The 15,537-nt window shown below is 34.9% G+C and overlaps 1 protein-coding gene across 5 annotated transcripts in view; it reads left to right on the forward strand.

The window, feature by feature from the left end:
* The window catches only part of ARL15 (ARF like GTPase 15), a 381,079-nt gene that overhangs the window by 143,580 nt on the left and 221,962 nt on the right, over positions 1-15,537 (forward strand). For all 5 annotated transcript variants that reach the window (XM_074328945.1, XM_074328946.1, XM_019756149.2 and 2 more), the window contains one exon: positions 9,485-9,544. In XM_074328945.1, coding sequence (XP_074185046.1) covers positions 9,485-9,544 — 60 coding nt within the window. The remainder of the gene's footprint in view (positions 1-9,484; positions 9,545-15,537) is intronic.

The raw sequence follows: 15,537 nt of genomic DNA on the forward strand, positions 1-15,537 counted from the left end.
TGGGCCTCATTTAATCAGTTGAAGGCCTGAGTAGAATAAAAGACTGATTTCCCCCCAAGCAAGAAGGAATTCTGCATCAATTGGCCTTCAGACTTGAAGTAAAGCCTGCTGGCCCACACTGCATGTTTTAGACTTCCAGCATCTATAACCTATAAACTATAATTTGTTAAAATAAATATTTTTCTGCATATACACACACATCTTACTGGTTCTGTTTCTCTAGAGAACCCTGAGTAATACAAAGAGAAAATTCTAAAGGCAGATAAAAGATTACAGAAGAAAATGTATAGGTATGACATAGGTATGACATCAGATTTCTCACTGGAAACAATGCAAGTGAGAAGACAGTGAAGGAACATCTTGAAAGTAGCAAAGGGGGAAGAATTATCAACCTGTACCTAGCAAAAATATGTTTCAAAAAGGAAGTCAATATAAAGATTTGTTGAGACATACAAAGAGCTAAAGGTATCTATTGCTAGCAGACTAGCATTATAAGAAATGTTAAAGGAAGCCATTCAGGCAGAAAAAAAAATGATTCCAGATAGAAATCTGGATTTACACAAAGGAATAAAAAATATCAGCAATGGTGACTCCATGGGTAAATACATAAGACTTCATTTTTATTATTTAAGTCTCTTTAAAAGATAATTGTTTGAACAAAATTAATAACAAAATATTGTGAGATTTATGACATGTAAAAGTAAAATGCATGAAAACAATAGCATAAAATTCATAAGGGAAAAAGGGAAGTACACTATTGTGTACTCTAAAGCAACCATTAAACTAATATAGAGAGATAGCCAATAAGGCAACAAATGAGATGAGATGGAAGTATCAAAAATAATTAATCAAAAGGTAGAAAAAGAGAAAGAAGGGAACAAAAATAGATGGAAACAAATAGAAAACAAGTAGCAAAGTGATAGATTCAAACCTAACCATCAATAATCAAATTAAATGTAAATGGTCTAGATTCTTCAATTAAGAGGCAAAGATTGATATGATTATATTAAAAAGCTCAAGACCCAACTATATGCTGATTTAAAGAAACAAATTTTAAATATAAAGACACAAAAAGGTTAGAAGTCAAAGGATGAAAAATGATATATCATACTAACAGTAGTCAAAAGAAAGTTGAAGTGGCTATATTAATATCAGACAAAGTAGGTTTTAGAGCAAATAATACTGGGGATAAGGAAGTTCATTTTATAATGATGAGATCATTTAATCAAGAGTGTGAAACAGTGCTAACATTTATGTATCTAATAACAGCTTCAAAATAGACAAAGAAAAAACTGGCAGAACTCCAGACGGAAAGAGACAAACCCAAAATTATATGCTGATATTTCAATACTCTCTCTCTCAATTATTGATAGAACAAGTAGAAAAAAAAATTAGCCAAGGTATAATAGACTTGAACATTAGCAGCTAACTTGACCTGATTAATGTTTATACAACAACAGAGAACATTCTTCTCAAGTACATATGGAACATTTACCAAATTAGACCATATTTCAGGACATAACACAAGTCTCAATAAATTTAAAAGGATTTAAGTCATACTAAATATGTTCTCAGACCACAGTGGAATTGAAAGAAAAATCAATAACAAGAAGATCTCTGGAAGAATCCCCAAATATTGGGAAATTAAATTAGTTCTGAATAAGCCATGGATCAAAGAAGAAATAATAAAGCATGTTGCACTGAAAATACAGCATATCAGAATTTGTGTGATGCCTTTAAAGCAGGACTTTAGGAAAATTTACAGTACTAAACACCTATGTTAGAAAAGAGGGGCCTCAAATCAATGACCCCAGCTTCCACTTTAAGGGACTAAAAGAGAAGAATGGATTAAACCTTAAGTAAGGTGAAGGAAAGAAATAACAAAGATCCAAGTGGAAATCAATGAAATAGAAAAACAGTAGAGAAAATCATTGAAACCAAAGGCTGGTTCTTTGAGAAGATCAGTAAAAATTCATAAAACTAGCCAAATTGAGCAGGAAACAAAAGCAAAAGATACACTAATGAACAATATCAGGAATGAAGAGAAGTTATATTAATATACATTCTATAAATATTGAAAGGATAATAGAATATAATGAACAATTTTATGCCAAAAAATTTGACAACTGAACTGGACAAATTCCTTGAAAGACAAACCCATTCATTGTGTATCAGTAACTAAAATGATAAAGGCCGGGCAGAGAGGCATGACGTAAGGATATAGGAAAGAAGGGGTTGATGCTTGTTGGTTGAGTCTGTGTTCATTGTAGCTATTGAAGGAGGACAAGAGGTTGGGAAAACAAAGTGATGACAGAGAAGGGTGGAAGTTGGGCATCAGAGGAAAGCCAAGCCAGCTAATTTTATTACAGTTATCAGGGCACAAAAAACAGTCAGTGCTAGAGTTCCAGATAGGCATTGCCGACATGTTCAAATTTACTTCTCGGTTTTTTTGTTGTTCATAGCAGGTGTGTGTGTGTGTGTATATGATTGAAGAAGAACAAAGGATGTGGAAATAATTCACTAAATTAAATGATAAAGGCCAATGGCGAGAAAAGGTAACTAGGAGAAGAAATGAGGATGTCAGAAAGCCACCCACTCATGTGAACATTCAATGTGGAAGACGGGAGAAGAGCTGCAGAAGGTCTAAGGAGAATGATTTATAAAGGAAAAGATGGAAGAAATTAACTATATACAAATATAGAATTACTGGAAAGCTAAAATTAGCAAGACAAATACTGTGGAGAAATATTTGTATCAGGTATTACAGATAGGAGTTTATGGCTGTCTCACTTAGAGAATTCAATCACATTTACAAACAGTATCTGAAGTCTAATTGATAGATTAAGCCCACAAAGATAATTCATAAAAAGAATTAATGGCAAACAAATAAATGGAAAAAGTTTAACTTTACCAGAATCTCAACTTTACTAGAGGATAAACAACAAAATGTTAATTTTATACCTAAGTTTACCTAATTTTGTTTATTTATGGTAAGATTGTGGTGGCATGCATTACTGGTGACATTATGATTGGTGTTGTCCCTTTTCTGGGAAAGCAATTATTCATATAAATCAAAGGTTACCAAAACATTCACATTTCTTGACCTAGTTATGGGCCACTGAGAATTTATTTTAAGCATGTAATTTCAAAGGAACTATATGCAGAAAGTGATTTCCTTGCAATATATTGTATAACTAAAATTTTAAAGTAATTTTAACATTCTATAGCAAGAGAATTTGTTAATTGAACTGTAGTACCTCAGTTGAATATATTTTCGAATCTACAATCACTTCAATCTTCAATAGAAGAAAATTAAATTTACATTTATTTGTAAAATTAAAGCATGCAAAACTATAGTTTTGAGTTGAAAACTAAAAGAACATGAACATATAAAAGTAACAATATGCTTTGTTGGTATGACCAAATTATATGTGACATTTTATTTTCTAAAATTATTTCTCTGTAATGGTTTGATGATACCCAGCCAATTAGAAATGAAATATTTGTTGGAAAAGTTTGGAATGGTTGCAAGGAGAATCTACCTTGAGAATTACTTTCTTAAAATGAAAACATATCCCAAGAAATGTATGTACATTCAATTTCAGCAAGGCAAGAATTTCTGCCTTTTCTTCAGAAGGAAAGGGAATCTAAACTTTATTGGATTGTTAACTCCAGCAATCTTTTACCTTTGACATAATTTTTAAAAGATACTTAAATTGTCAAAACTCAAAGAGCCAAGAAATCCTCCAGAGAGCAGGACCTGCTGGTAGAGAAAGAAAAATTGGGTAGCGTGCACCTTGGTCTAGAAGCAAAAGTGAACTCTGTCCATAGTGAATTCCTTGACTGTATATGCACAAGGGATTTGTTGATAAAAAGGGGTTGTTAACCTGTAGATTACACAAATGTTCACTTTTTTTCTTTCTAAACTGGAAGAATAGAGTCTAAAGGCCTTGGATAACATCTTGATGTAACATGGAGAGCAACACTTGGAATTGAAAATGTTGAAAATATCTTTTAGAGACATAGATTACTGCACTTGAAAAATTGTTAAGTAGCATGTCATTCAATTAAAATAGAAAAAGATGATGATAATTTGAAAGAAATATAGAAAAAGCTTATGAAAATTTGAGGCATTTTAATAACTTTAGTATTAGCTGCATATGTGTTAAGTCAATAAGAGAAACAAGTTAGAACGTCAAATTTTGGCATCTGCTAAAAAGGATTGTGTTTTATAAATGCCAGTAGACTAGATTTCCTTTTATGATGTTGAAATCATATTTAGAAAAGCTTCACTAGACCACTGTCTAAATATCACAAAACTACGATGGCACAAATTATGCCCTTGGTCCACATCAAGGCCAGAAGATCTGTAGGATGTCTTTCCCTTCAGTAGTTCTTAGAATAACCCATTGATCGCAGAAGCACATACCAAGTATCTGTGTACATTTGTGCAGATGCATGTATGTTAGGGGGGTCGTGGGAAGGTTGGTCTGTAGATCCAAGTAAAATACTCAAATGTTCCACACAAAGAATAAAAATAGACTCGCCTCCCTCCCCCAACTAATTTTATTACAATTCCAGAAATGCTTTCCGTTCCTTAAAAATATCAAATCCATTTCCCTCTATAAGAGGTTTTTTTGTATTTAAGGACTAAAAGATAAAACCTGAAAAGTCTATGCAAACAATGATTTCCCCCAGAGTTACTAAGTAATATATTTATTAAAATTTGTGGGGTTAAATCTTAAGGGAGGTTTCAGTCTTACTCATGTAGGTTAGATAGGCCAGGAAAAAATAACTGTGTCACGTGGGCTGCAGCCATGAAATTATTTAAGTGGAGTCTGGGGAGACCCACCCAGGAGGCCTTCAGTTACATATTTGAGGCCATTGATGATTGACTTAGTTGTTACTGTTACTTTCTCCTTGTGTAGTGAATAATGGAATCCTAATTTAGAGAAAACTTGAAGAAGCCTATTTGGTCCACTAATTTTGCGGGTGAGGGATCCCAGGCCCAGAATAATGGGCTGGTGAGTGTAAGAGTTGTGGCTAGGACTTCCAGGGTAGTGCTCTTGTCACATCAGCACACCTGACTCCTCTGGAGAGCATCTGAGGACGCTGATTTTGTGAAGAAGCAACAGAGTGAGCATACTGTCATGGCGGAGTCAGTTGAACATTTTCTCTCCCCTCCTAAGTTCTTGATTTTATTAATAATGTCTATTAAAAAGTATTTTCTAAATTTATACTATTATTTTTATTCCATGAATAAGAAGGCAATATAGTGTAGACTTGAGAACACTTATTTTGATTCCTTGTATTGGATTATTCATAAATAGGAGGGAAAATAAATTAGTGGGTTTATTAGGCATGTTGGTCTTTTCCCAATTAGCTCCAGCATATTTAGTCTCAAAATTGGACAAAATAGTATTACTCTATCAACTTGTTGGTATGTGAAGGGAATGCTGCAGTGTAGAGCTCTCATGGGCGCTAGGGACGAGACCTGGTTTGGGTTTTGAAGGTGACGGTTAGTGCTTTTGGCAAAGTACTTAACCCTTCCAGGCTTCCCTTTCTCCTGGGACAGTAGTACTGCACTATAGAATTGTTGTGACAGCCAAATCAGGAAATAAACATAAACCCTTAGCACAGATCTTCAAACAAATATTGAGATGCTCTTATGTGCCTAGAACTGGCATAAAGGGTACACTGTACACTATTTCTCCATTAGTCTAGCTGGGGGACAGACATAAAACAAATAAATAGACTGATACGCAATCACATAGGAAAAGTACTGAGTGCTGGCAGAACATGGACCTCTCCTCCCGACCCCCCAATCAACCTATTTCAGGAACACCGGAGAAAGCTTGGCTGATGAAGTAAAGTTAACACAGACCCTGAAGGATGAAGAGTTTGCCAGAGGGGCAGAGAACACACACTTGTGGAACGATATGTGCAAAGACCCTAGGGTAGATGGAACGTAACTTGTTTTAGGAACTGAAGTGTATAAATGGAGGGACAAATGGTACAAAATATGCTTGGAGAAAGAGAGAGGAACCAGATCAGGTAAGGCCTTGTTTGGTTTCAAACTCTATCCTGAGTAGTGAGAAGCTATCAGAAGGGAGTGATATAACAAACAGATGAGCCATTCAGGAAGATCACTTGTGCTGTTGTGTGGACATGATTGAGGAGGCCAACAAGAGATGCAGAGTGTTCAGTTAGGAGGCTCTGGCAGTTGTCCAGACGGTGAAGGTGGTGGCTTGGCTGGAGTTGTGCAGGGAAGCTTCAGAGTAATGGACATGTCGGAGAACTATTTAGCAGATGGAATTGAAAGGCTTTGGTGATTGGGTTTGAGAGAGAAGGAAAGGAACTGTTAAGGACCACTACAAATATTTAGTCTATTAAAGTCCTCAATAAATGTTTGTTTTTGATGGCTACTACAGCAACTCTCATATTTACTAATGCTTTTATAACATATCAGAGCTTGAGGACGCACGCGATCATGGCTGGGAGAAAGCATCTAGTAGTCACTTTGTGACCATGAGTGTTCTGGTGTTTTAGCTTTATTTATTTAAAAAAATAGAAAACACTTTTTAGCACTGAGTGCCATCTATTCTCATTTACAGATGAGGAAACTGAGACACAGAGGGCAAACAGTTAACAATGGTAGAGTCAGAATTTGAACCCAGGCATTCTTGCTGTAGACCCACATGCTATCTGGTGGCTTTTATTCCTCAAAACAACCCTTTAAGGTTTGACCTTTGTATCCCTACTAAATACTAATTTCCCTTCTTGACCTCATCTAACCCAATGTAAAGGAATAAAATATAGTTGATCGGATGGTTACCCTTCTCCATTGCCCTTCTGGTGAACTGAAAGTATATCTTTAAATTTTAATTCACTTTAATCCTTGTAAACATTTAGAATGACTGAAATAGAAAAAATAGTATTTATTTTCCATGAATAGTACATTTTCTTACTTTCTGGACTGATCATCTGGGCTTTGTCCTCTGAACATTAATTACCACAGCTTTATTGTAAAAATAATACGAGGACAGCAAAATGGAAGACTGTATATACCTTTGCAGTATAAATCTAGCCACACATGTTCTATTTGGAGAGAAAACATTTATGAGTATTTTGCAGAAACATTTATATGCCTATAAATAACATTGTTAGGTTACTTTCCTTAGCGTGGACATTTGAGGACATTTTTGTATTCAATTTATTATGAAATCTGTGCAGGGATTAAAGACAGTAACAGTGATATAATCCGCCTGTTGGAATAATACATTTCAAAAGTAGTATTTTGCATATGGGTGTGGCAATTTCTGGAAGGATATTACTTCCTTTTGGGTGCCTGCGTATTGTCAGTTTTGAAGAATCAGAGCAGATGAAACATTGCTGGTGTGCTTCACGACTGGTTTCTTTTTCAGGGTTGGGGCCTGTCCCATTTCTCTGGAAAATCCTTATTTGAGTTGTCCTGAACATAATCAGTATATGCATGGGGCTTTGCGTCTTCAGGATTTCACAATCATTGCCTTTTAATCCATATACACTCCTCTGAGATAGGTAGATCCATTCGAGCATCCAAGTCTCCTGCAGGCGAATTTCAGTGCCAGCAGGAGTATATGATTGGCACTGGCTTACCTGAATTCCCCAGAGGCCAGACACCTGGAGAGGCTTTCCTGCGGGCCCAGGTATATGGCAGTGTTTCAGCCCCATGGGGCTGCTTCCTCATTCCTGCACGCATCATTAACCATCATGCTATGCCCACTGTGTCAGTCTGCAGTAAAGCCACACAGGAAGGGTATGTTTTGGGAGATTCTTAGAGAACCCAATGAATATTTACATTCTGTACAGCAAATTTCAGCTGTTCACACTTCCAACACTCCAACAAAGGTACTTTTCATTCAGTGGTAACATTGACAGCTCCATCTAAGTACTTAGATTAATAAATGAGCACCCAGGATTTCCATCTTATGAGTATATAATCAGGCTTGTAGAAGATATGCATACCTAATGATTAAACCTTCAACAATAAAATATCAATTGAAATATAATGCCAGCAGTCATATTACATGCGTATTTGTTGTACCAGGCACTGTGATAAACATAATGCATACATTATCTGATTCTTACAACAACTCTAAAGGAGATATTATCATTCCCAGTCTACAAACGGTGGAAGCCTGGGCTAGTAGGTTGCCCGGTCACAAAACTCATTTAAACACGTTATTCTGTCAGACTCCAAAGTCACTTTTTAACTATTACATGATATTCACTACCATAAGTGGAAGGTAATATATAGAATCTTAAAGCACTAGGAAAATATACAACAAAGGAGTAGTAATGATAGGGTCGAATATAAAAAGACACATTTTTATTTTCTTTTTCATAAAGTAAAGCACACCATGTAAAAGAATTGTTCTTCTGCACATCATGCTTTATATCTTTTTACCTTTCTAGGCATTTAATTTCTTGTGGATCCTTTCAGAAATATTTAGTGTATATACAGAGGATGCTCCCAAAAATGTATATATATTTTAAGAAAGGAAAACTGTATTAAAATTGTCATACTCAATATATACCGATAACAAGATGAATACAAGTGACGTTTGACTTCTGAAATTACAAGAGGTGCTCAAAGTGGTTACCATCAGCGTCCAGATTACGGCGAACTACTGCTTGAGCAACGTGGACCAAAGTGTCCACTTATATAATTTTTTTGGCGCCCTCGGTATTGTTTACATGTGTGCATGTATGCCTTTATAGCTATATGCACACTCATGTGTGTTACAACTGAATTGATTGACTATGTAATATATGTGAGTGTGCAGATAGCTATACACCTGCACACATGCACATCAAGGTAAATCCTAAATGCATAGTTAATTATAAAACTATACTCTGAATATTTTATAATTGAAATCATATATTGCATATATTATAAAATAATTGCCTTGCATAAATGGATAATTATGATTGTGCTTTTAAGAAAAATATGTATGACATTAACCATGTCCTTAAAAGAAAACACTAACATAAATACTGTGTAAATATAATATAAGATGGTTAGAGTTTAGGTGCCTTAATCTCTAGGGTTGCTGAGTTACATATGAGAGAAAATTAACTTTAGGAATTAGATGCGAAGGTCCCAGTAGATTTAATTTTTTTTTGAAGTTTGTCTATACTTCCAAGTTTCTTTCTTACAATTAATAAAATTTGCAAAGTGACATTATATATTAATTAAAGAATAAGGCAGTATTTTTAAGAAAAGAGTTATATTTTGCTGTAATACTCATACACAACTATGTTTTGGAAAATGTAGAAGATAATAGCAGGTTATCAATTGTCTTGGTAAGTATGTGTTTCTAGTATAAATATGATCTGTGAAAAGTAAGTCTTAATCTGCCTAAGAAAGAGGATTTGAGCATCTTCTGCATTTTTAGAAGTTATTGCTAATTCTTTTTTTTTTTTTTTTTTTTAATTTTAGGTTTTAGTATAAAAGCAGTGCCATTCCAGAATGCCATCTTGAATGTAAAAGAACTTGGAGGTATAACATTTTAAATCATTTCTATGTCTAGCTTTAACTTTTACTAATTTGGTATTAATGTGTTACATGTAATTAAAAGAATGATTTATTATTGTAGTAGCTGATTCATTTTTACCTTTTCTCTTGATAATACATTTTCTAGAAATATTTGCTCTTCTTTATATATGTTTTAAAGGTTGTTGAAGAGTTGTAAGAAATATAAACTTTGTTTTCTTCTGTATGATTTAAAGACCTATACTACTAGTGCCATTTCATACACTATACTCTTCGGTTTCACTTGTTCAAAAATTTATTCTTGAATGAAAAATATCAAGAGAATTTAACATAATCATAGAAAACTAAGCTATACACCATGCAGGGCAAAGACCTATATTTTAGAGAGGTTTTTATTTATACTGTGGGTTTTATTGTGTCAAATCTTTGTAGAGTGTATTTGTTCTGATAATAAATCTTTGCCAATGGGTTCTTTGCTGGTCAAGCACATTCATTGATAGGCTGTACTCCAAACTATACATCACTCCGTCTTCATTAACCTCACTATCTGCAATTTTTTTATTGTGTTTTATGTCAGTCAGGGTCTTAACCCATGTAAATAGGTTAACAACGAAATCAGTCAATTCAGTGAACCTACTAAATTCCGAATCGCACAGGAAAATGGTAAGTGCTCTGAAGTTCAGTATAATATTGGTGAGTTTAATGAGTTAGAAGAAAGTTCTGTTCTCTCTTTAGTTACTTTGTGATATTGACCTTACCCTGTTTTTTTTCAAGCTCATTAGAACTGTGACCTTTTTCAACTTGAAGAAATTGAAACTTAAACTTTTTGTCATTTTAATAATGTTTGATGCCTTCTTATTTTTAACTCATAATGTATTAGCTGATCTTTTCATGTGTTTGTTTTAGAGAGCTATATCTAGGACGACTTTACTTCTGTCAGTCTGTTTTATAGCTAACTTTGACTTTTACAGCATTAATGTTAAAAATCAGCCATGGTTGCTAAATTCTGATTTTCCTTTAAGACATTTGGTTTTGTCATTTTGACTACAAAAATCATAAAACATGAATGTTCTTGTAATAGAATAATTTTTCCATGTAAAGTTTTTAAAAGACTTATGTTCCTTTAAGTTGAGTAGATTAGTATTACCTTGTGGTTTCTGGTGTCTCTTGTTTCTCAGTGACCATAGTGTTATAGTCCGAGAACATATTGTGAAAGTCCATGGAATCAAAATGTATGGATTGAGAATTCTATTGGTTTTAAACATGGTTGATACTTAGTATTTTATTATTAGGCTAGACATAGAAATTTTGTTGAACACCCTCCAGATGTAAGAAACTTGATTAATTGACAAGGCATTTATTATAGATGTTTAGTTGGGTGATATAAATAGTGAATGTATCTGGACAATTTTTAAAAAGTGAACACTTCAAGGAATTTTTACAGCCTTGACTTTGTGCCAGTGAAATTCAGTACAGCAAGTCCTCAAATAACATAGTTTTGTTTAGTGGTGTTGTTTTGTTATAATGTTGATGAGGTGCTGTAGGAACTTAACTCCTGCTTATATCAATTAGCCTACGGTAAAATTGGTTTCATTGTACATTGTTTTGCTGCAGTTCCAAGAACATGTTGAGGACATTAATAGGACTTACTGTATAATTAAAGACCACATTAGAGGACAGGGGTGTGTAAGGTGGGAATCTGTCTTCTTTTGCTGAAAAAAACTGTGCCCTGATGGTTGCTGAAATAGAGAGGATACCATAGCATTTGGCAGTAATATTTTAATTCACACCTATTCTGTGATGAGGTTGAGACATAGGAAAAAGATATAGCTTCAGGGATTGGACAAGTACATTAGTTCCAAGTTAATGATATATAGTATTTGGCATATGGTATTATATCCCCTCAATTTTAATAGTTGTTTTCAGTTGAGCGACTGTCTCAGGAGAAGGTGATTTTTTGAGTACAAGTTGTGTATCGGGTGTCACATGCTCAGACGCAAGCAGTGGCAGGCATTCACTCATTGATGATTCATTCACTAATTCCTTTATTTAACACATATTTTTTAAGGGACTACTCTGCCTGGAATAGGCCTGGGCACTGGGTTATGTCTCACCCAAGAATGCATGTAAAGTAGGCTAACATATGTAAAGAGTAGCTTTTCTAGGATTTAGAGTATTACCTTACATACAAAGGAGCTCCTCCCAATTTAAGGTGGGTGGCATTTAGTGAGAATTATGACCTACTGGAATCAAGTTGTGTGAGAGGAGGTTGGTTGACCGTGGACTTCTAAGTTCAGGAGGAAAGAGTCTGTGAAGATATGAAACCTTTATTCACTAATAGAGGGTTGCTCAGAAGACAGCTTTAATTGGAGTTCAATTGGGTTGTCAATCCAGAAGAAAATTCTGAAATCAAGGGAGAAGCCCACGAAGATGGGTATGAAGATAGCAGATACTGAGAGCCACAACACTGGTGACGTGCGGAATGCTCAAATAATTCGGTTTATCCTTAATTCAGGAGGTTGGCATGGCCCCTGCTCCTCCCTGCTAACTCCTTCCTCTACCCTTTCTGATCATTCCAAGGCTCTCCATCATCCCCGCCTCAACCTTCAGTTAAATTTCTCACTTCTTCAAAGGAGGGACAGGTGTGAACTTATGCTCTTCATCTAGAAAGAAGAAATGGTATAGAGTGAAATAACAATGACCAATGGACTTATGATAAAGTTTATGTCTGTACACATAACTGATAGGTGTTTATATATATACAGAGGGTGACAAAAAATGTATACACATTTTAAGAAAGGAAAAATCTGTATTAAAATTACGCTGATGACAACCACTTTGAACACCTCTGGTAACTGCAGAAGTCAAACGTGACTTGTATTCACCTTTTCTTATCAGTATATATTGAGTATTACAATTTTAATTGTTTTCCTTTCTTCAAATGTGTATACATTTTTAGCACCCGCTGTATATATAAAATTTATATGTATAACATATACACATATATAATTCTATGTTCTTATCAATTTTTTTCTTTTATGAGAGTGTTTCCTACATCTTTCACCTAAAAACCTATATACTTCTCATTCACATTAATATTTCTCATATGGTCTTTTCCGATCAGTCACGCAATCATTCTAGCACAATTGTGTGGCAAGCAGGATTCTAGGGGCTGGGAATAAAAGATACTTAAAACACATTTCCTGTCTTCAAGGAACTCATGGTTCAGTGATGGAGACTTTCATGAAAACAAATATTTGAAATCAATAATATTTTTAAAATAATGAAATTGGGATGGGGAGGATAAGTACAAGGTTAGGGATGATATAATCAGTCCAGCCTGGTGGTCACATGGGCGAATTCTGTTTTCTCTATTTTGCGAATGACTCGCTCTCCTCAATTTGCCTATCACATCCAGGTGGAATATATTTATGTGAAATTGGAACTCTAAACATTCTTTTTCTATTTTTCCTTATTCCCATTTCCGTACCCTCCCCCATTGTCATTTAATCTTTCTAACTTCATGCTGTTATTATCTCACAGATAATGGGACCCAGGACACCTAGACAGATTGATTGACTTGTTCAAAGTTATTTGGAGAAGGAGGTGGGAGTCAATCTGAGAGCTTACTCTTAACTAGTGTACTCTATACAAAGAATATTTTGTCTAGTACCTGGCACAAGAGAAGTGCTCCCACATGTTATCTGCTGCTGTTTTTATCATTATTATAAACACAATTTAAAGTCTTCACATGTTGTCATTATTTTCATTTCATTAACACTATACTGATAAAACAGGAACGCCTTACTTTCTTCTGCTCAAAACTTTTTATAAAACCTAATCTCTATGTTGCAACTGCTTTTCTCATTTGTTTTCTGTCTCTTACTCCTTATTTAGAGGTCTGTCAAGTCAAACTCTTATTCAGTTACGGTTCTGACTCTAGTACTTCCCTCTTCTGATTTCTTCAAGACTACCTTCTGAATCAGAGTCTTACCTCAACTTTCCAGACTATCTAGACTCTTTCACAAACATGTCCTTTTCATATTCTTTTATTCTTTCTAATTAATTTATCCAACTGAGTACATATAATATGCCAGGGAGAGTTCTAGAAAGTGATAGTGGTTATGGTGTCAAGACAAGCACAGTCCCTACTTAGACTAGCTAATGGACGAAAGGGGAGACTCTTGTTGTGTACTTCTCTCCTTGACAAAAGCCAAATAGTACTTCTTATAGGCCTAGAACAAATTTCTAGGTTAATCCCCTCCATAAGGGATTTTTTAATATCTTTTAATACTGAGGGTTCGTTCTGATTCCCATGAAGGACATTCTGCAGTATATATTGCTTGCATTTGGGAAGTTCTGTTGAAACTAGTCTAAATTCTTTCATTTTTAGTTTTAATTAATTACTCTGCTTGTCTTGCTGTATTATTTTTATTTTTCTGGATGGTGTGCAAGACACCTAGCAGGATCCTGGATAGTTGGAAGGATTAATCTTTCAAAACAGTTTTTTTACTCCTATTGACTTGTTTCAAAGCCCAGCCATTCTATATGATTCTAGGCAAGACCACTTTCCTGCATCTCTATTTCGTTATGTGTGAAATGTAATAATACTGGTTCCTACATCATATAATCCTTGTGAGGACTAAATTAGTTAATGTTAGGTAAAGTACTTAGAGAGATCGTCTGGCCCATGGCTAACATTTTTGGAAGATTTATTTTTATTATAATTACAACCTCACCCTCAACCCCCCACAGAAAAATACCTTTCAATAAAGCGTTTATCCCAAGGTCTTTAAAAAGAACTCAAATCACGTATTGATTGCTTTTCTCTTTGCAGTCCTGCCTCTCTCCTGCGTAGACAAGGGATGTTTTTCTTCATTGCGTTATACCTGGTTAAGCTGAAAGGTCACTGAGAAGGAAATCTTTTGGTTAGCTGCCCAGCATATTTTTTGGCACTACACACACATTAATAGTAAATGTTTTTGTCCCTCTCCACCTTACCACCTTTCCTTCTGTTTTCAAGTTCCACCTGAAAAATCTCTTCCGTCTATCATAGAGCTTTCATTCTGTTTGGCTTATGTATTTTAACCACATTACTAAGGCGAGTGAAGCATCTGGCATTTAGCCGAGTTGAAAGCCGTGGTCACACAGCCGTGATATCACAGCTCTGACAATTTTTCATTTTAGAAATTTCCAGTTCTTAATTCTACAAACAGATTTTTATGCTACGTGGATGTTTTTCTCTTGATTTTGAAATTTAATTTGTAAATTGATAGACTCCAGAGAGGAAAATTTCATTTAACACATTTGGTTTGTTACCATTTATTGATAAGGATCCAGACATCATAATATTCTTTTTCTTTCCCTAATTGAATTCTGAAAGCATGACTGGCTTTATCAAATGATTTGTTTTCTTCCTCTAATAATCTAATGGTTGTGTCTGAATTGTCCTTTCATCTTCCCCCCTGCCCCCCACATCCCAACCACCCAGTGTATTCTCTGGCAGTCTTGTCTTTCCAGTTGTCACTGGGAAAAGCAAAGGAAAGCTCAAAAGCAGTTAGCTGTCTTTTAGGCTCCAGTATTGTTGCTAGTTGTCAATGAAAAGGAAACTTCATGAAGATTTTTGTTTGTGCTTTATTTTTTTTCTCTAAAGAAAAGTCAAGTTTTCTTTTTCAGAAGGCGCTGAGGGTAGTGTGGAAAGTACAAGTTGTATTCATTTACCATTTACTTCAGCCCATGCAATAGTGATTGAATGATTTCTGAGGATTGTCAGCTAAGCCATTTTTTTAAAGGTTGCTTCTTTCAGCAGCCAAGCTGTTATATGAAACAGATGTTGACTCTGTCCTGTTTCTTTGTTTGCCTGGAGGAATAGGCCTCCTCCTAGTGAAAGGTGCTGTTTCTTTGTATCCTGCTAGTTATCTTCGGGTGCTGTTAATCTGTCCAGGTTATTTGCATTTCTTAATTTCTCCAGAAACTGTGCAGGGCAAACTTCTTAACAG

The sequence above is a fragment of the Rhinolophus sinicus genome, linkage group LG03 (genome assembly GCF_036562045.2).
Source record: "Rhinolophus sinicus isolate RSC01 linkage group LG03, ASM3656204v1, whole genome shotgun sequence".
Lineage (NCBI taxonomy): Eukaryota > Metazoa > Chordata > Mammalia > Chiroptera > Rhinolophidae > Rhinolophus > Rhinolophus sinicus.